Source organism: Vanessa atalanta, chromosome 22 (assembly GCF_905147765.1).
Source record: "Vanessa atalanta chromosome 22, ilVanAtal1.2, whole genome shotgun sequence".
Taxonomy (NCBI): domain Eukaryota; kingdom Metazoa; phylum Arthropoda; class Insecta; order Lepidoptera; family Nymphalidae; genus Vanessa; species Vanessa atalanta.
This window is the reverse complement of record NC_061892.1, coordinates 6,605,163-6,626,168: the sequence shown is the minus strand read 5'-3', so window position 1 is coordinate 6,626,168 and position 21,006 is coordinate 6,605,163. Positions and strand designations below refer to the sequence as shown.

General features: G+C 34.2%; 1 protein-coding gene across 1 annotated transcript in view; it reads left to right on the top strand.

The window, feature by feature from the left end:
• The first annotated feature begins 3,874 nt into the window (after window positions 1-3,874).
• Window positions 3,875-21,006, top strand: part of LOC125072602 — a 44,028-nt gene continuing 26,896 nt past the window's right edge. Inside the window, exon 1 of the mRNA XM_047683234.1 lies at window positions 3,875-4,073. Within this exon, the coding sequence (XP_047539190.1) occupies window positions 3,875-4,073 (199 nt within the window). The remainder of the gene's footprint in view (window positions 4,074-21,006) is intronic.

The window sequence follows — 21,006 nt, the reverse complement described above, 5'->3', positions numbered from 1 at the left end:
TAGTATTAAAATTATTGTTGTTTCGTATTATCCTCGTTAATAATTTACTTGTTACAATATGTACGCGCGAGAGAAAAGTGGACTGTATTTTTGGTATAAAAGGGTGTTACCTCAAAACTCTGGGCTCGGTGAAGACACGTTCTTCTTGGGAGCGCTCCCTTGGTCTTCATACACTCGAAGAACACAGCCAAAGGGATGGGTGATATTATAGGAGAAGGATAAGTCCGTTACACAAGCTAATTTCAAAAGCGCGGCGCACTCACATAACACACGTTACCGCGGCTCACACCAGAAGGGAAGAGAGAAAAAAAGTACGTCATACGTCAAATCATTCCATAGACAAAACATAGACGTTTCAACGTACGCATACACCTAAATACGCTACATACCGCCCGCCTTAGAGTCACTCACTCTAATATAAACACTCGGACGGTTTCTACACTACACTATAACTAAACTATACTATTATTGACTAAAATACAAAAATATATTATTCACTGTCCGGAGCGGACGCACTATAACAACTGCACGCTTGCAAACACCTTGTGCAGTGCGCACAGAAACCACTCGAATCACACCATCCTTGCCGGGATGCGTATTCTCAATAACACCGAGACACCATTGCAAGGGTGGTAAATTGTCCTCTTTGAGGACCACTAATGAGCCTATCTTAACATTGTTCAGTGACTCTGTCCACTTGGACCTTTGTTGTAACGTATGGAGATACTCTTGACTCCATCGTTGTCTGCACGATATTACAAAAAATATGCAAGACACAAAATTCACATACCATTTTACTCGCTTTCACAAAGTTTTGACCACAATCACAATACACATCCGTACACACACCTCTACGGTTACAAAATCGTAAGCAATAAAGGCTTCAGCTGTTAATTCTGACACTAACTATAAGTGGATTGCACGTACACACAAACAAACACACATAGGACTTATAAAGTTTGGCATTTCTATGAGTTCCTAGTTTTATCATAAAAGGCCCACAATAATCAATACCAACACGTAAAAAAGCACGACACCTATCCACTCGAAAAGAAGGCAAATCGCCCATAAGCGGTTGCACAGCTTTCGGCTTATTCCTAAAACAAGTAATACACTGAAATACTCTTTGCCGAACAATACTACGAGCTGACAGTATCCAATACTTCTGTTGCAATAAATATTGTAATGTTTGTACACCAACATGTAAATAGATTTTATGGTAATAATCAATAATTAATTTTGTAAGATGATTTCTTTTAGGTAAGATAATTTGATTTTTTATATCATTATTCAACGAAGAATTAGACAACCGCCCGCCAACACGCAGTATGCCAGACCTATCTATAAAGGTTTTAGCCTTTGTATACCAGTTGCACACGGTCTATTTTTTGATAAACAATTAAACACATCGCTAAACTCATTTCTTTGAACTAACTTAATCAAATTCAATAACGCTAAATTGTACTCCGACCCTGTAATATAATTACACTTAGTTTTTTCAACATTTAAACAATTAACTTTAAACCGATAACACCACGCCGTAACACACACTAGCTTAGAAAGATCTGAGTACTTATGTAGCAAATCAAAATCAATGTCATTCACACAAACAAAAGCTTTAATAACACGCCTTTCACTATTTATAATATTAACTTCACTATCCCCTATGTCATTAGTCATAGACACAGGCCACTGATCCCGTGACAAACGTAACCAAGGAGGCCCTTGCCACCAAAGGTTGTATGAAAGTAACTCTGAGGGTAACATTCCTCGCGAAGCACCGTCCGCGGGGTTATGAACCGAAGCAATATGAAACCAATTTTCAGGACTAACATTACACTGACACTCACTGGCTCGATTAGCCACAAAAGTTTTATATTGATGAGATGAACTCTTTATCCAGGACAAAGCGATAGTAGAATCAGTCCACGCAAAAACTCTATCGATCTTTATTCTATCTTCGAACACGTTCATAACATATTTAATCAAACGAGATAGAATTACTGCAGCACACAACTCCAACCGTGGTATACTAATCCTTTTAAGAGGTGCAACACGAGATTTCGACATAAGTAAATACGTCTCACTGCGTCCATTAGCAGCAGTAACCCGAAAGTAGACAACAGCAGCGTAACCACGCTCAGAACTATCTGAGAACCCATGAAGCTCAATCGAAGCTGCATTCGTCGATACAAATCGATTTATTCTCACACTCGACAAGACTGAAAACTCCTTAGTATATTGTAACCACACCCTTTTAAGATCAACTGGTAAAGGTTCATCCCACGATAAACCACGCACCCACAATTGTTGCATCACACACTTAGCAAACAATGTGACTGGGCTTAACCACCCTAAGGGATCGTAACACTTAGCAATTTGAGATAACACTGCTCGTTTGGTACACTCACACGAATCGAGTCTAACATTATAGTGGAACACATCACTTTGTGGATTCCATTGCACACCCAACACCTTGATGACACTTTCATCTTCTGCTGCAATAAAATTCACACTAAGTTCCTTATCACATTCAGGAATATTAATCAACACAGAAGGATTGTTACTTGCCCACTTGCGAAGTTCGAAACACCCTCGAGAACATAAAGCTATGAGTTCATCCTTTAATTTTAGTGCAGACTTCAAATCTGCTGCTCCGCTCACGATGTCATCGACAAAGATATCGTTAACAAGAACCTTAGCAGCATTTGGATAATTGTGCCCTTCATCAGAGGCCAGCTGTTGCAAGGTCCGTATTGCGAGATACGGAGAAGAAGAGAGGCCATACGTGACCGTTCGAAGTCTATATTCACGAACCGAATCAAATGATGAATCTCGCCACAAAATTCGCTGATAGTCCCTATCATCTTCGCTTACCAATATTCCTCGAAACATTTGTTTTATGTCCGCTACAAAAACTATCTCATGTAACCTAAACCTCAAAAGAATAGTTTCAATATCCTTCTGAAGCTTAGGCCCCACCAACAAACATTCATTAAGCGACACGCCATTACCCGACTTCGCAGAACCATCGAAGACAACACGTAGTTTAGTCGTTGAACTAGACTCTTTTATAACACAATGATGTGGAATGTAGTTAGGCCTATAACGAACATCCAAATTATTTTTAACCAATTCCATGTGACCCGAATCCAAATAATCCTTCATAAAATTACTATACGCCCTTTTCAATAATTCATTTTTGTTGAACCTTCCTTCCAAAGCTAATAAACGCCGCAAAGCGATATCCCGCGAATTACCTAAGTCCGGTCGATCAGTTTTAAAAGGCAGTCTAATTCTATATCTCCCATTATTTTCACGAGAATGAGTTGAAACAAAATGATCTTCACAGCGCCTCTCCTCCAGACTTAAAAAAGAACCAACAACTGGTTCTGATTCAATCTCCCAGAACCTTTTCAAAATTGAATCGAGGTTTTCATCAGATATAAAATTAGACATAGATACCTTCTGCAGGTTCTTTATATTTTTATTTCTCACCTCTCCCATAACCAACCAACCAAACACACTGTTGATAGCATAGGGACCCCCACACGCACCTACGACACGACCGTCTCTTATGATAGAGGGAAACACCTCAGCGCCCAACAAAATATCAACCTTAGATGGAATATTAAATTTTGAATCGGCAAGCTTTAATGGTTTTAAATGATCCCACTGTTCAATAGGAACATAAACATTAGGTATAAAGTTCGTAATTTTATTTAACACTAAACATGACACAATCTGAGAATTATCATCACTATTCTCAGGTAGTATCTCACACGACACGACACCATTCGCCTTACACACATTAGACATACTGAGACCACACACTGGCACACACACCTGCCGAATCGGTAAGCCTAATCGACGAATGAAACTAGAGGTTACAAACGACGACTGTGAACCGGGATCCAACAACACGCGAGCCATCTCGCAGGAGCCGTCACGTCGCCTCACTCGAACCACGGCAGTGGACAACAAAACTGTTCCCGAGCTCGCACACACAGAGCCTTTAAGGGACACCACAGCCTGTTCTCCGCTGGCATTCACACACTCGCCAGACACTCGCCGTACACCACTTTCGTTTTCACGAACACGAGAACACTCTTTCTCATTCACACTATCTTGCTTAAAGTGCAAGAGTTTATTATGTGACATTACACACTTGTCACATTTAAAGTTTGATTTACACTCAGAGGCAACATGATTACCTGATAAACACAAAAAACACAATTTATTTCGCTTTACCACTTTCGATCTATTATACGGAGACAGATGTAAAAACTTAGGACATTTATACAACTCATGATTAGAATAACACATTACACACTTATTATTATTTTTAAATCCGGTTGTAAAAGAAGAAACATACTTATTCCCGCTACCACTCTTAACACTCAACACCCTACGCATCGAACCTTGACTCGACGCTTCACAAGCACGTATTTGCTTATCTAAAAAATCTAGAAGTTGAACATATGTCGGATATTCGCGATCATTTTCTAAGGACAATTCAAAGCGACGTCTCGACTCACTATCTAATTTTTTTAACACTAAGTGAAGCAACAAAAAACTCCATTCACCGGTAGGAAAACCTAAAGCCTTCAATGCACTTAAATGTTCTACCAAATTATTTCTTAAACGTTTCATACCTTCGACGTCTATGTCACTACGCAACGAAGTTAAATTCAACAATTCATCCATGTATTTATTTGCGATACGACGTTTATCGGAGTATCTTTCTACAAGGGAATTCCAGGCTACAGAAAAATTATCGGATGTTAATGATAAACATTTAATTAAATTGTATGCTTCACCTTTTAAACTTCCACGTAAATATTGAAACTTTTGTATGTCCGATAAACTATTATTACCGATTATGGTAGAATTGAAGAAATCAAAATAACTACACCATTCTGAATACTCACCGGAAAACGTTAACAACGGCAGCTTAGGTAACCTAACACTTGTATTCGGAACACTACACTTTCCACAATCAGATTTACGCTCAGAATTATTATCACTATCACTACGCTCAATAATTGACTTACGCTTTAAGAATTTATTATATTTCGCACGAATGTCGATCACTTTGTCCATAAAATTATCACGGATTTCCTCCTGTTCGGATTCTACAAATAATTTTTGAGATATTAAAGTTGATTCGATTTTAGTCTGTGTTTCTTCAAACTGAGAACGAAGTAAGTCTAAATCACCATAACTCGCGTCGAACTCATCAACTAAATCCGAACTTTCGTAATGCAACATACGGTCTAATTGCTTAACGAGAAATTTTCTATGAAATAATAATTGATTTAAATCCATATTTAACACAATACAATTATTATTTTACAAAACACGAGACTAGCTAAGGAATAAGATTTATATTCAATTCAAACTAAAAAACAAGTTGTCCTAAGTAAAGAAACACAATTATTATGACACTAAATAATATAATACTAAACTTTTGAACTCGACTGCGTTATAACACGACGCGTCCGGTCTATATTGTGCGGTTGCGCATCGACCGACAATATCACAAAATATGAAGGTACTTCGAAAAATAATCGACTAAATTATTTTTATGTAAAATTACACTTTTCTACAATGCAAATAATACGCAATTAATATAAATTACGTAATGTTGTAAAGCGAAATAAAAAATTAACACTATTTTAAATTACACATTAGCTCCTAACGAAAGTATTATCCGTTTCTCCATGGAATGATTTTGAAGTATTAACACGCGATTTAAAACACACAAAATCGCCGATTTACACTAAATTTTAAATCTCAAATTTGGCTACGAAGGACCAAAATGTACGCGCGAGAGAAAAGTGGACTGTATTTTTGGTATAAAAGGGTGTTACCTCAAAACTCTGGGCTCGGTGAAGACACGTTCTTCTTGGGAGCGCTCCCTTGGTCTTCATACACTCGAAGAACACAGCCAAAGGGATGGGTGATATTATAGGAGAAGGATAAGTCCGTTACACAAGCTAATTTCAAAAGCGCGGCGCACTCACATAACACACGTTACCGCGGCTCACACCAGAAGGGAAGAGAGAAAAAAAGTACGTCATACGTCAAATCATTCCATAGACAAAACATAGACGTTTCAACGTACGCATACACCTAAATACGCTACACAATATTATTTTACCTACAAAGTCTAAGAGTCTTTCGTTTCAAGTCTAAGAGTCTTTTGTATATAAAATAATCATCTCGTTACAGTAAAAACTTGCCACAGAAGCGTTCCCAAGTTGCACCGTGGCAGGCGCTTGGATACTAAACTTAACAATTAGACCGTTTTGCTGTTCCCTTTTGCTAGCTATGACAATCTCACTTCGCTGAGCATAAATTAAAATATAATCATATATAATATATTACAAGCGCCCTATTCATTTCATTTATATCAAACTATTAAATTTAAATAATCATTGATTAATTTTTAATTTTTATTGACTTCTTCTTTGGTCTAGTGGATAGCTCATACAGCAGACCTGAGTTTGAACACAGGACCTAGAGGTCCTGTGTTCAAACTCAGGTGAAGCTCGGTGAAAAGTGGGTTTATCAGTAAAAAGAAATTCAATAGAAGCCTGATGTCTGGAAGTTAGCAGAGATAATATTGCTGTGCCTCGGAAAGCACGTAAGGCCTGAGCTCGCTGCGGAGTGCTTACCCCTGTCGTCATCATTATCATGATGAAATAAAAAGTGCATCTGTATTTGCGCGCAAATATGTAATATCAGTTGCTTCGTTGGTTTTACTCAGTTGAGAATGGTCGACGTAACCGAAATCGGTCAGGAGAATACCATGATCTTTTATCGAATAATACTCCTTAATGTCGCAATAAATATGTAACATAATTAATTAAGAATATTTCTAAAATTATATTCCTTTGACATCCATGATTTTTCTTTATTTAAATAAGATTAATATTTAACTCATCACAATGCTTCATTGACAGATGTTTTCTTCAAGAGAACATCCACTCGATAATATGACGAGAAATATAAAAGAGTAAACAGGAAACGATTATTAAAAGTAAAAGGCATTTTTTCAACATATATAAAAGTAAATTGACAATCGTATTAAACTTATCTAGCTCAATTCAAACTTTTACACTCGGAGCGGAAAAGTTGAGTCGCCTCAAATAAAAACAATTCTGTCTGAATTCCACCTGAAATTCAATCAGTTCGAAGATTCGGTTTTGTTTAAAACTTTTAGTTTAGACGAGACGTAAATATTATTTCATTAAAAATAATTAAAACTAGTGGGTCACCCGCGAAACTTCGCGTATATTCAAAAGTTTTTTTTCAAGAATTTCGAAACCTATAACAGGTTTAATGTTGATTTCAGCTCTCTATAAATTCTCACAAAACACTCATCTACATTTATAGCCAAAATGTTGAAACCGTATTCAAATGAAATTTTTAATGTCAAATAGTATATATTATTTTTTTTACAGCCGTAGCACCGCTTTCTAACCGGTCAGTATTTTTTTTCCGCTCACTAAAATTATTTATTTGGTAAATTGTAACAAAATGGTAAATTGCAACCAAGAATCCTCTTTATTTTTCTGCTCATGCTGCACATGCATACTGGAGCCCTTCAAAATGAGACCATTATCGATATTTATGTGCAGCTATCATCCCATAATCACTGGCACAAAAGTCGGCTTACGCTATTAATATATAAGAAGATAAACACGTTACAAAAACCACAACTAGGATAAAACTTTTCCTTGAGGGTAAGACTTTTTAATCATAAGTTTTTTTATTGACTCGTTTTCTTGTTTATCTTTTGGTTGTTTGTCTGATCGATGTTGATTCGGTTGATTGTTATTAGATTGATTCAATTTTAAACTAACTTCCCGGTCCTATAGACTTAAAAATTTAATATTTAATAAGTAGTAAAATTGAAGTAAATAATAAATTTCATACACGAGACAAAAGGCTTAGGCAATATATTTGTTGTTTAGTCGTTCTTAAAGTTAATTGTGTCAACATTGACCATAATGCTAACGATATTTTACTTGGAGGTAGGGCTCTGTGTAAGATGGTCTGAGTAGGTTCCACCACATCAGATATTCCAGTTCCAAACAGCCATAGTAACGTAGTATTGTTGTGTTTTAATTTGAAGCATGAACGAACCAGTATATCTAAATAAACTAGGGTCATAATCTTTGCACCCAAGGTTGGTGGCGCATTGGCGTTGCGAAATATTAGTTGAGCCATTATTTATTGCCAGTGGTGAACACTTACCATCACTATATCATAAAAAAACACTCCCATGCACACATAGATATATGTCGTATATGCACAACGCATCCATATTTTATGTTAAAACGTCATTATAGCTCACTTATGCGAGCTGACTATATCAGAATTTTCGAGTGTAATATTATGTGCATAAAATTCGGAATGAATAATTCCTCATGGGTATAAGTATTAGAGTAATATCGTTTTAATAATATTAAGCGATAGTGCCACCCTGAGTTTATTTTTAATATAGACTTATATACAAATTAAAAAAAAAGGCGATTTAAAAAAAATACTAACGTCATTAATTTTTTTATTGTGTTATACAAAACTGTAGTAAGTAAATACTCCTTTCAGAGTTATAATCATCTGCTGTTTGATTTAATTAAAACAATTGGGACCGGAGATGTACAATACTAACTTGTATGAATACTTTGTTTCTGTTATGTTTCTGAACATGTGTGAAGAACACAAAAAGTGAACCCGTATAGACTTTTGAAATACAAATTTCAGTATGAGTAACTAGACGCTGATTGAGATCATTTAATAATTTGGCAAACTTTCGTTCTTTTTTAGTTTAATTGAATTTAACATTACATTTTCCTACTTTACATCAAGTAGGGTGACGTCAATCTCTTGGAGGCCTTGGGCAGCCAGGATATTAAAACAGTTCCTGGAAGGAAGGGAATAATGATTAAGAATTATAGTTAATTCCAATGGCAGGAGAAGTAAATAAATAAACGACTTTTACCTTGAATCGATATGACGTCATTGGTCGAGGTCATAATAATCCTGTGATTTTCATAAAACGTGGATAAATTTTGTTCCAAAAGTTCGCGAAGTGTTATCGGAATTTTGGAACTAAAATTGGGTTGGATATATGTTAGTTGTCAAGTGAAATAGGGTTGTATTATAAATAAATAATTTATATAATTATATTATTATATATTTAAAAATTGTTTGTATTGCAAAATAAAGCAAATCACATGAAATTTGTAAATTGTAGGTTTGTTCAATTTGACTCATTCTGCCATTGGAATAAACTTTACCTTGATGGTTTTTATGTAGGCTTTAGTTCTTAGAATTAAGTAGTACAAGCAGCGTGGCATTGATTGACGAATAGCTTTAACTTCTAGCCTGAGAAATGTAAATCTTTGAACGAATTTCAAATAAATGAAACGCAAAACTTCATGCCATCGAATCATATGTTAACATTTATACCTTAATACTGACTTTTAATTTGTTTAGTTATTATTAGAGACAGCGATTAAATGGGCCACCTGACGGTAAGTCCCACCCCCCAGTTATATTATGAGATGTAGATACATATAAAATTTTTTTACCATCAATACATACAATGTACACGGAAAGACAAAAGGGCAGATTATGTATTTTATTAAATCACTATTGAAATAAAGGAAAGCATTACAGAATTAAATTTTCGACAAAATATGCTAAAAGTTTCGACATAGTTCCTGTCGTTTGTTTATACAAAAGGCTAGGCAGTTTCCTATGGCTTTGTTCTCGTAATAAAAATATTTTTATTGGAATGAGCGAGTAATCTTAGATTTCCTATATAAATTTCTATCGTGAAACAGGTCACGCTTTTAGGCGCAATAAATGAAAGTAAAATTAAGGTTGAATCTGTTTACGTCAATGTCAATGTGTAATTGTTCATCATGTGAAATTTGTTATATGAATAGATTTTAATAGAAACTTTAATAGTATTGCACGAGAGATAGTCCAGAGGTTAGAATTTGTCACTTTTAACCGAAATTTTCAAGTCTCCATTTGTGTTTATAATCAGAAAATATCGTAAGAAAATCTGTATGAGTTGGATGTAAATCTGCAACTCACGATCCTGTATGTATGTATATATGTATGTATGTATAACCTGCATTGGCATATCATGGTAAATAATCTCCAAAACGTTCTCCTCAAAAGGAGAGGAGGTCTTAACCCAGCAGAGAATTTACAAACTGTTACTATTGCCTTGAACAAGAAGTCAAATTATCTTCAAAACAAATATCAGGAGTTTCACTGTTTACCCATTACGGACAGTCAGTCATTGTAATAGTTACTCTATGTATATAACGAGTTCAATGAATAGGAATAGATAATGCAACAAATACCCTGAAAGTCGCTATTTATGTATATCTGCTGAAATATTTACAAGGTTCGAACCCAGCTTCCGTCGTATACCAGAAATACGTAACGTTGCATAAATTTAAATAACATTAAAATATAACCGCTCCTCTATTATTTCTCTACGCTGTTGTAATGGTTCGAGATAATTTTCATAAATATTATACTTTGGACGAAGATAAATTATACTCGGGGTACACTTCGTTTATAATGAATAATATTATGTGTATTATAAACAAGCGAATCGCTTAGCAGGTAATTTTTTTATTTTTAATTTTATATATTTTTTCACGAAACGTTAGCGCAGTCTCAAAGCAAAAAAACAGGGGAGCAAAGCCCGGAAGAGGTTTCGGAAATAATACGTCAAATGGTTTTAGTGGGTAAGAATCCTATACAACCCGCTTCCGCCACAGAACTCGGCTATCATTACAAGTACAAATAGTTCAAGCGTGCGAACAATTATTCTTTAAAATAAGAATTTAGATAGAATACCTATATTAGATAAAAATCTCAGGTGCGAGAACAGACACGTTATTAAATAAATCTCATTTATAATAAACATTTTTATATAAGCAATTATAATTTTACGGATTAAATTATCAAAATCCCTAAAAATACCTCGGTTATGCAAAATTGAACCATGTCCAACACTACGTGACCTAAATAACGTGACAGAGAGTAATAAAAACACGAGGCAGTAACACGCAGACTTTCGCCGTGTTCTTTTACGTTAATAAATCTTTAAAGTAAGAAATTCCATATTATTTTAGATACCAGATAATTCTCATCGATACTCTGTATCGCTGTGTTCCGGCAACAGGAAGGTCTAGTAATTTTTTACAGACGAATAGTATCTTAGATTTTTCATCCAAGGTTTCTTAGCAATAATTCTGAGGAAAAATAAAAATATATTTTTGTTTAGTGGTCTAAGATTTGGAACGCTAAACGCCTATAGACGTCATAACAATTCAGCTGTGGTTTCTTGTGTGCTGTCCCTGAAAGTGACAATAAATTAAGCAAGTGTAAAATTAGCAGTGCTTGCCGGGATTTGAAGCTGAATTATTCAGTAATGATTCTAATCTAACCACTGCTGAATTTTGGCTCAGTGGAGTGTTGCTTGTTTTATATCGTTAAAATATTGAAGCTTAGCAGCGCTTTGATGATATAAGAATTGGTTTATATTGCTGGTTTTTTTTTGGCAGATATAATGATTTAAGTTTGCGAGTTAAATATCATGTTCTAATGGTCTTGGGCATGAACATAACCTATAGGAAATACCTATATTTCTATGTTGAGTTATGAAGCTCGAGAAAAACTAATAAATGTCACAAGGCACCTTAGGTCACATAGTTAGCAAAACACTTTTGCAGATTAAGGATTGATTTAAAATTCCAATTTTCATAGGCAAATTAGCACTTAACATCAAGGAGCTTATCGGATGTCCACCTTTCTGCTAAAAATACAAGGAATTTGTGCAATGTATTGAGAAAAGACACAATAAATGAACCATTGTTGGGAAAAAATCACCTTCCTTATTAAAAGAAAACCCGTTACACACAGTGCTGTATTTGATGTCCATAAGCTAGATGTCTTACAGAAAAACTATTCTCCCGATATTCAACTTTTCTCTTGACTGTCAGATGAATTGAAAATCAATTTGGAACTTGGAAAATGAATTACAGTCTGTCCAATTTGGACTTTCGATCTCCGTTCAATTGCGAAACATTTTATATTTACTGTGATATTTAAACTAAATCCGTTTTATTTCTTATTAAATGAGTTCCAGCAACGAAATAAGGATTTAAAATTATTTTCCGGTCATGATGCCCAGTTCAGGAGCCACCTACGCGGGATTTGTTATGCACGAGTGTGAGTGTTTGGGAACAGAAGTGCGTTTACTGTTGGCAAATTCGAAATTATATAAAATATTTAAAAAAAAAGGTCCAGAACATCGGAGTATTTGTCCTTACAAACTAACCACGAGGCAGGCAATTATTAGTCAAAGATTAATCCTTAATATAAGGTGATATTTTTATTTAAGAATAATAATATAATCAGACTAGCTAAACCTATGGCTTTACCCGCTCGAAATTTATAAAACACAAACTTCCAACCCCCGTTTTACCTCCTTAGGTACGAAACTCCATCCAGTTTCGTAAAATCCGTTCGTAGCAAATGTACAGACCCTATAAAGGTCTACCTGCCAAATTTCAAGTTTTTAGGTGATAGAGTTTCTGAGATTTCTTGATTAATCAGTTAGTTACTATATATATTTCGTTTCTATATATATAGATTATAAAAAAATGTTAATAGACAACAAAATTGGTATATTAGTAATAATCATTACACTAATCAAATACTCTGACCATGTGTTCATTTGCCGTATAAAAAAGGGATTTGAAAAATGGGACAAGTCGGTCTTTGTCTTCAGCTATGTTCCTATTTACTCGGCAAATATCAGACTACATTTCTTTACAGAGCCATTGTTTAGAGAAAAAGATAAATCTTTAATATGAATGTGGAAATTAATTAACGCATGAATGCAATTCACACAACATACCTAAGGCCTAGAATAGGCGTTGCAATTAAATATTTATGATGAGATAGTTGGGTATTTCACACTTCTGCTCAGTATGTGATTCGTTAATTTAAACGGCCTTAATTGCTGTCTCTATTTCTCCATTGGATTTTTGACATAAGCTACATGAAGTTTTATAATGACCTAAATATTTTTCCGTAATATGGGCCAATCGGGGCCGTCAGCTGCACGCGTTTGTTCTTGCCTGTATAATACATATATTATCGGTTTCATTCCAGTTTATTTGAATCTGACAATCCCTTCAAATTGATTCTGTGTCGATTCACCTTCGCCGGAGCGATTTAATTCCAAGTCACCCGAACTTAAGCTAACGCACACGAACCGCTTTTTCAGATCAAAGGTATGGCGATCAGTTCGGAGTTTAGAATACTGTGTGGATCTAGCTTAAGCCCCATTTAATTTATAACGGGAGATATGGGTTTACTACATTCGTAAATAAATTAATTTTGCTTAACATCTATGTAATAAGTATGAAAATCGTATGTTAAAAACGTATTTCTTTTTTCATAAGTAACAACTAATTCATGATTTTTTCAGCGTCTTTACTATTTACGTTAATAATTCTTAGTTATTTACTAATTAATTTTAAGTGGAAAAACGATAACGACATGGTTTATGTAGAGTTTATTTTATATTTTAATGCATGTAATATTTAACATTTTTACGCCTATCCCCTTAAAAGTGCGTGGAAATTTTCTATACAAAGTTTCGAGCTTGACCGAATTAAGGAGCTTACTGGTGGCTATGAAGAGTTCAATTATCCAGTTCTCAAGTTAAATATTCCAAATCATAATATTGATATTTAAATTACAAATACTTTCCAAGTATCCAGAGTTTCAAATCAATGTCACAAATAGTAATACGTTGAATAGTGACTTTATTAGACACAAGTGAAGCCTATAAAGTAACCATGTAACGAATAAACAGAAACAGACGGTGAATATATCGATGCATGGAAAAACATTATTCTCCCGTTAAGGACAGGGATTTGAAACTTTTTCCTTAATACAACGTACGAGCGGCTTTTCGATGCCGATACGATAATATGTCTTATTTTTTCCAAAATTTCGGCAACAATTCTGCAATGCATGATTGGCATTGAACCCTTCAATTATCACGTATTTAAACTACACATTTCTACATATTAAAAAAGGGTACTTCATAAATTTCCATGACTGAAATCGCTTTAATTAATGGCTAAGAAAATTACGCGTTCTCTTCTGATTCTAATTTTAAAGCATATTTAATTTACTCAGGAATAAACCTTTTAAAAGTATTCTTGAACTGAATCCACTGAAGCTCTTATTTCGTAGATGTAAGACTGATATTCCAATAAGAACTAGTTTTGACCTATCCTGCTATGTAAAACAATAGCGTCCATTAGCCTGAATTCTAGGAAAAAGATAGGAACAATAGTTCTACCAGACAGCACGCAGATTAGTAATTCGATAGTGCACTAGCTTTTTTCTTTGTTATGCTATTTAAAATGACTTCTGACTTCATGACTGATGTATAAATAAAAATACAGTGACAGCTAGTAATGGCATCATCCCCTTCAAGGCAAAGACATCTGAAGAGAAGGTTTCGAGCTGATTCCACTAGGCGCTGTCAGAATTTCATACGAGACAAGAGATTAGTTATAATCACAAATTAAGCATATGAAAATTCAGTGGTGCTTGGTTCGGAGCCGTAATCTTTGGTTTACATCCGTATTCTAAAAGTGATAAAAAAAATAAAATTTTTTGGCTTTCGAATTCAAGCAAGCCTCGCTGAATTTCAAGTGCTAAAGTGCTTAAAATGTGTCTGATCACCATTGTGAAGAAAAAAGACAAGTTTGGGAAACTCTGTGTCATATATGTTTAATCCGCAGTGAAGCAGTGTTTGTCGTAACAGGTCTTTGTCCGACGAGTGGACAGTTACAGGCTGTTAATTACTTTTATTTTAGTTAAATTTATTAGAGGTAGTTCTTCGTGCTTAAATCTTTTATTTATATAAAAAAATATGTCTGTCTCTAATTATTTTTGGTGCTGAAGAGAATTAAAAAGGAACTTTTTCATTCTTGTATTTTGCTTATATAGAAACTTCTTAATAAATTATTTCATTTTCAGTAATAAACATGAATTGAAAATGGCTTGGTTTTTAAGACGGATATTCCGAATTAATATTATTTTAATGTTATTTTATCAGAAAGTGTTTCGTGTTCATTTTTCTTCATTGATATGATTTTGTTAAATTTTTATACTAATCACAATTAGATTAGTCTTATTTTATTAAAAATATTGTGTTATTTTTACTATTAAGTTACAGAAAACTATGAAGAAAAATGAATTACTACGTATTCGCCAGAACACGTACACATCACACGTTAACACATCGATGTTGGTCGATGAAGAAGAGTTACTGCTGAATTTATTGAAATGGAGGTATTTATAACTACAAAATGTATTTTGTAAAAGTGTTTGGCCCTTTTTGAATAAAGTATATCTCTGATTTAAAATTCGATAGACATTTAGAAATTGAATTGAATGATATTTACGAGATAATCGATTTTGTTGAGTTCGTTTCTTAAATGTAATTTGAAATTAGATACTTTTTCGAATTCCTATATTATTAATATTAACAGACAGGGATTTTTACTTGGTCTTTGGGCTTTTTGCATGACCGCCTTGGTAGGTACAGCCCAGTCATGACATATTAAACCTTCAAACAGCAAGATTGTGTTCCGGTAAGAATAGTGAGTGAGCTAGGGTAACTACGGGTATAGCGTTTTTTTCCTAAGGTTGGTTACACATCTACGATGTTAGGGATATTCGTCACTATGGGCGATGGTAACCACATACAATCAAGCCCATGGCCTGCTTGCCAGTATGTATGCATTTAATTAAAAAAAAAAATAAAGATTTCATTTCCATTTGACTTTTCATTATTAATACCTCGGTGTGCTCCAGATTTACATAAAGCCTTTAAAAACTCGTTATCCTGGGATTTACCGACAATGGATTATAAATTTATAAAAAGGTAGCCTTTACGTGACCGTGAGCCGTTACGTAGCATTGACGGATATATTTTTAAAGATAAATAAATAAAGGAACTGAAAAAATTATGTAAATATAATTGTATTAAAGACTAGCGCTGCCCGCAACTTCGTGCGCGTTTGAATTTAGTATAAAAAGTTATTGTTCAGTTCACAGATTTTACTATAACTTATTAATTCTGTTCTAGGCAGCTTTGTTGAAACAGACACCTCAATTTTATTATGTGTAAGTATATATATAGATAATATTTTATTTCTAGTCTTCCAGAGTAGCTAGTGATTTGTTGTCTATGTATATTCTCGTATATAAAAGAGAATGATTGTTTGTTTGCGCTGTGAGAAATATTAACCATTTCTTGCAGCGCTTATTCAAAACTAATGTTTGAAAGTGCAATAAATCGGCAGTTACAGGAAGATTTATACAAACTTTTTAGAGCAATTTCATAATGTTACAATGAGATACTTATTTTGTAGGTTATAAATGAATTTTGAAAAAAATGTTTCGTTATCGAATGAATAATAAATTTCGATTTGTTTTTTCAAGATATTCGAATCGGCTATCTGATGATAAGTAGTCACCATCGAGCATAGACATTATCGCTGTAAGAAATATTAACCATTCCTTACATCGCCAATGCACCACTAACCTCGGGAGCTAAGATGTTATGTCCCTTGTGCCTGTAGTCACACTGGCTAGTTACACCACCAAGTAAAGGTAAAATTTTATATTTGTTTTTCCTTGAATAAATAAATAATTTTTAACATTCTATATGCTTTATAGCTGTTAATAAAAAACCTATGCACTGGGCAAAGCTTGCTTAATTTTGCAAGATATAACTGAGCTCATCATTGGCATCAGAGCGTTCGATTAACTGTGCCATCTTGGCTATTTCCTTTCGTATATTTAATTTATCCTTAGCATTATAATACGGCCAGCAAATAAAGGATAGGAGTTATTAAAGATCTTATCTTGTTCGGATTATAAAGGCGGTCCTCAGGAGATATAAATTTCTATAGTAATATTATTTTGACGTGGGTATTCTACTGACAAGCTTATACAACGATTTTGTCAAACATTTCATGTGAATAATCCTAATATGAATGTAATATTTGCAAATGTTTTTGATTTTATTTGTCGGGTAATTTTAGGCAATTGAAATTTAGGAAAATTTACTCGGCGCTATTTACTACGTGTATGTCATTAACGAATTGTGCTCTTAAAGTTATAAGCATTGTAATTAAATATGTTAATAAGTGTCTTTTGATTTGTCCTCGAGGACTCATTAATTTCCAAGACTATAATTATACAAAGCCTACTCGATTTGACGCGATATCATTGGTCAACATTCAAAAATATCTACGACGTTAATTATGGATTTGTCAAAAAATGTAGTTTTTTATTTTTATTTATGTTTGACACGAATAATTAATATATAAAATATATCGAGTACTTAATTGATTGGAGGTATTTTATCACATGACAACTAAATAGAGATTGCTCAGATTAGATTCAACGTTCATTAATTACTGGCCGAACTCGCCTCTTTGGCAATTTGTTAGTTGTATAAATGTATAAAATAACTTTGCAATGAAAGAGCTGTATTATATCTATAGGCTATGTTATGAATAATTTTTATTTGTACAGAATTCTAAAGGCTTATAAGAAGAAAAGCATCCCTTAAAATGTGTTTTCATAAAATTTTTTGGAACGGAATTGACTATCGAGGGTCTCAAATCCTCACAAATGATGATGTCTTAAGAGGAATCTTAAGGGAGACCAGCCAACCACGTAGGGCGTATTATCGTGCACAAGTCTGTGCGCAAACACAGGTGCTCTCTTTATGCCCGATCTTGGTGTAGCCTCTACACCAACGAGGCAGTCATGAATGTCTATAAATATTAAATTAGTTAATGGAATCGTAGTTTAAAAATATAATGCAAATAACTTAATTAGTAGTGAAACATTAAAAAAAATCGTGAAACTGATGATTTTTTTATATTATCTAAAAAAACCGTATTTCATTATGAATATATGGGTGCACTTCAAGAATGAAGTTAATGTCGATGAAAATATTTAAATAAACGAACGGAACGCACATATAATTTAGTGCTACTAAGTTTAGTATTACGTATGTATTCAGCGACATCGATGACCCACAAACACTTCCAAACTTAAAAAAGGAATGTATAGAATTAATACGCATGAACAGTATAAGCCACAGGCTTGTGACTGGGCTTAAAAATATTTCCAACGAAGTACAAGTATTTTATGTTTACAAATATTAACGGCTACATGCTACAAAGATCAAATGTTTAGACTTCGTTTGAAAATTTCCTTGAACGAACCCTTAAAATGAACTCCTAAGTACCATAAGTATTATCCGGTTTTGACATCATTCGTATAGTCGCGAGAATATAGTAATAAGCGAAGCGGTTTTAAAAAGCGACTTCGATACTTCGTAGTTTTATATTTGAAGTTTGATCATGAAACACTAACAATGATTCTATTAAAGCTAATATTATTGCTTTGATTGTGGGTTTCATTCAAATCGATTTATGGTTTTACTTGAACACGAGTTTGTTTTGAAAATTTACATATTTGAACGTTTATTCTAAAGTTCCAATTTCTAATTCCTAAATCCGTTTCTTTATACAAATCCCTGTGAACTGCTTGTACTCGCAAAAGAGATAATATTTTATTTCTTTCATCCAAAATGTTTATTTCGATTTCGAATTGGGGTGTAGTTATCGGGGTATCCTTTTGAGCATGTAACAAATGTCTGCGTCTGTAGAAACTCGCTTTTCTAAAACGTTTTATCTTTTATATACTGTACAATATTTTCATATTAGTATACGAAATTAGGTTGGTTCTTGTGGGTGTGTGTGTGTCAGCGTCTATAGACGTCTTAACATTATATGTTTAATGATTTTTTTTAATTGGTTGAAGGACGGAAAAATACTCTACCTGATTACCGTTGTCCATAGACATTGGCGCCGTAAGAAATATTAACCATTCCTTACATCACCCGTGCGCCACCAACCTTGGGAACTAAGATGTTATGTCCCTTGTGCCTGTGATTACACTGGCTCACTCACCCTTCTAACCGGAACACAACAGTACAGAGTACTGTTATTTGGCGGTAGAATATCTGATGATAACAAAGCTAGAGCAATATATACACCAAGTGTATATTATTTAAATAGAAATCCTGCATGTCGGACGTCGTGGGAATCGATTTGAAGGAATTAAATGAACTTCGGTCTGGCTCTTGGTAAGGCTAAAATAATGGAATCAGTACTGCGCTTTCAATGTCCTTTACTAGTGTTTATAATCCGCGTACTAAACGGCAAAGGAAATGTTAGGAAACCGTACCGTATCATAAGAAGAATCCTGACATATTTTTATTCTTTTGGCTTAATTTAATAAGAACTCTAATTCCCCGTTATAAAGATTTACTGATAAAATACTATTTAGTAGGGACGACCGAGGTGTCAGGATCGATCGTGCGCTTTTGTTCGTCATTTTAGTTCTGACAATTAATGTTAAGTAAATTAAACGTAACAATAATAATGTTAAATTAAAAAGTAACATACTTTATGTAGGGATCACACAATGTGCCAGCCTCCGCTAAAGCCAGTGATTACGCGAATACCCCACAATTGCAAATGGAAAAACGGTGGTAGAGCAATCTCTTTCAGCTTATTGCTTGTCCGCGCCATTTCCCTCACGCATTTTCTTAAAGTATTCACTCCATTTTGTATTTTCCAGCGACTCGTTGACTTAACTGTGTTTGAGCGACAATTTTTTTTAATATATTAAAAAAAAAGTCTTTAAGAAAAAATGAGATTAATTTTGGTAGGGCTTTGTGCAAGTCCAAACAGCAATCTCAGTATTGTTGTGTTCCGGTTGGAAGGGTAAGTGAGACAGTGTACCTAACTACAGACACTAGGGACATAGCATCTTAGTGCCCAAGGTTGGTGGTGCATTGGCAATGTAAGGAATGGTTTATATCTTATAGTACCATTGCCTATGAGTGGTGGTGACCACTTACTATCAGGTGGCCCATATAAAAATAAATATAAGGCCGTAGATCCTGAAGATCTGGGTTCAAACTCAAAATCAGTAAGAATAGTTATTGGGTTTATCGAACTAGTACGGAGCTTGGACGATGGAAGTGTGTACAATACTGTGCCGTTAGCACGTAAAGTCGTTTGTTCAGCACTCGAACTCTTTCCGGTAGTACACTACCGTTAAGGTTTTGCCGTCTCATCGGATAAAGAGTGAGGGAGTAGAGAGTGCTCTATAATTTTTAGTGAGTTTATGTTTGATAGCACACCTTGGGAATGTAACGATCGCCTCCTGGCTGTTTCTACTCATATACAATTATGTATATAATTAATTTGACGTAAAAAAAAAGTCAGGGTGTTTTCTTTTTCCGAACCGGTGGTAGTGTTTAACTTGACAATCAATAAGAAAGTGTAATACTTCTATATTGAATAAAGGAATTTGAGTTTGAGTTTGAGTTTAATATGTCCTGCGTAGGCTGGTCTCCCTTAACCAGCTTCTGTGACCGAAATCGGTCGGGCGACGTCATCATCATCATCAATATCAAATACAAAAAAATGATGATTATTTAATACTTATTAATCATTCCGCACTAGTATGATTATACGACAGTATGAACTTTTTAATACAAAATTTAATTGTAATTTATACTACTACAATTACTTTACCTTTTATGCGTAATGGTTAACCGACACTTACAACTGGATTAATATTGAGGTTGATACTTTTAATGATATTTTGTGGAATTTCAAGTATTAAAATTGTTAAGTGTAATTACATGCTTGCTCGCACGTTGTAAATGTTAAACCATAAACAATAATAGTTTAATTGTATTTAATATACACAGTTTCTGTTATAATGTGTGTGTTATAACAATTCATAGTTTTTTGAAGTGATAAC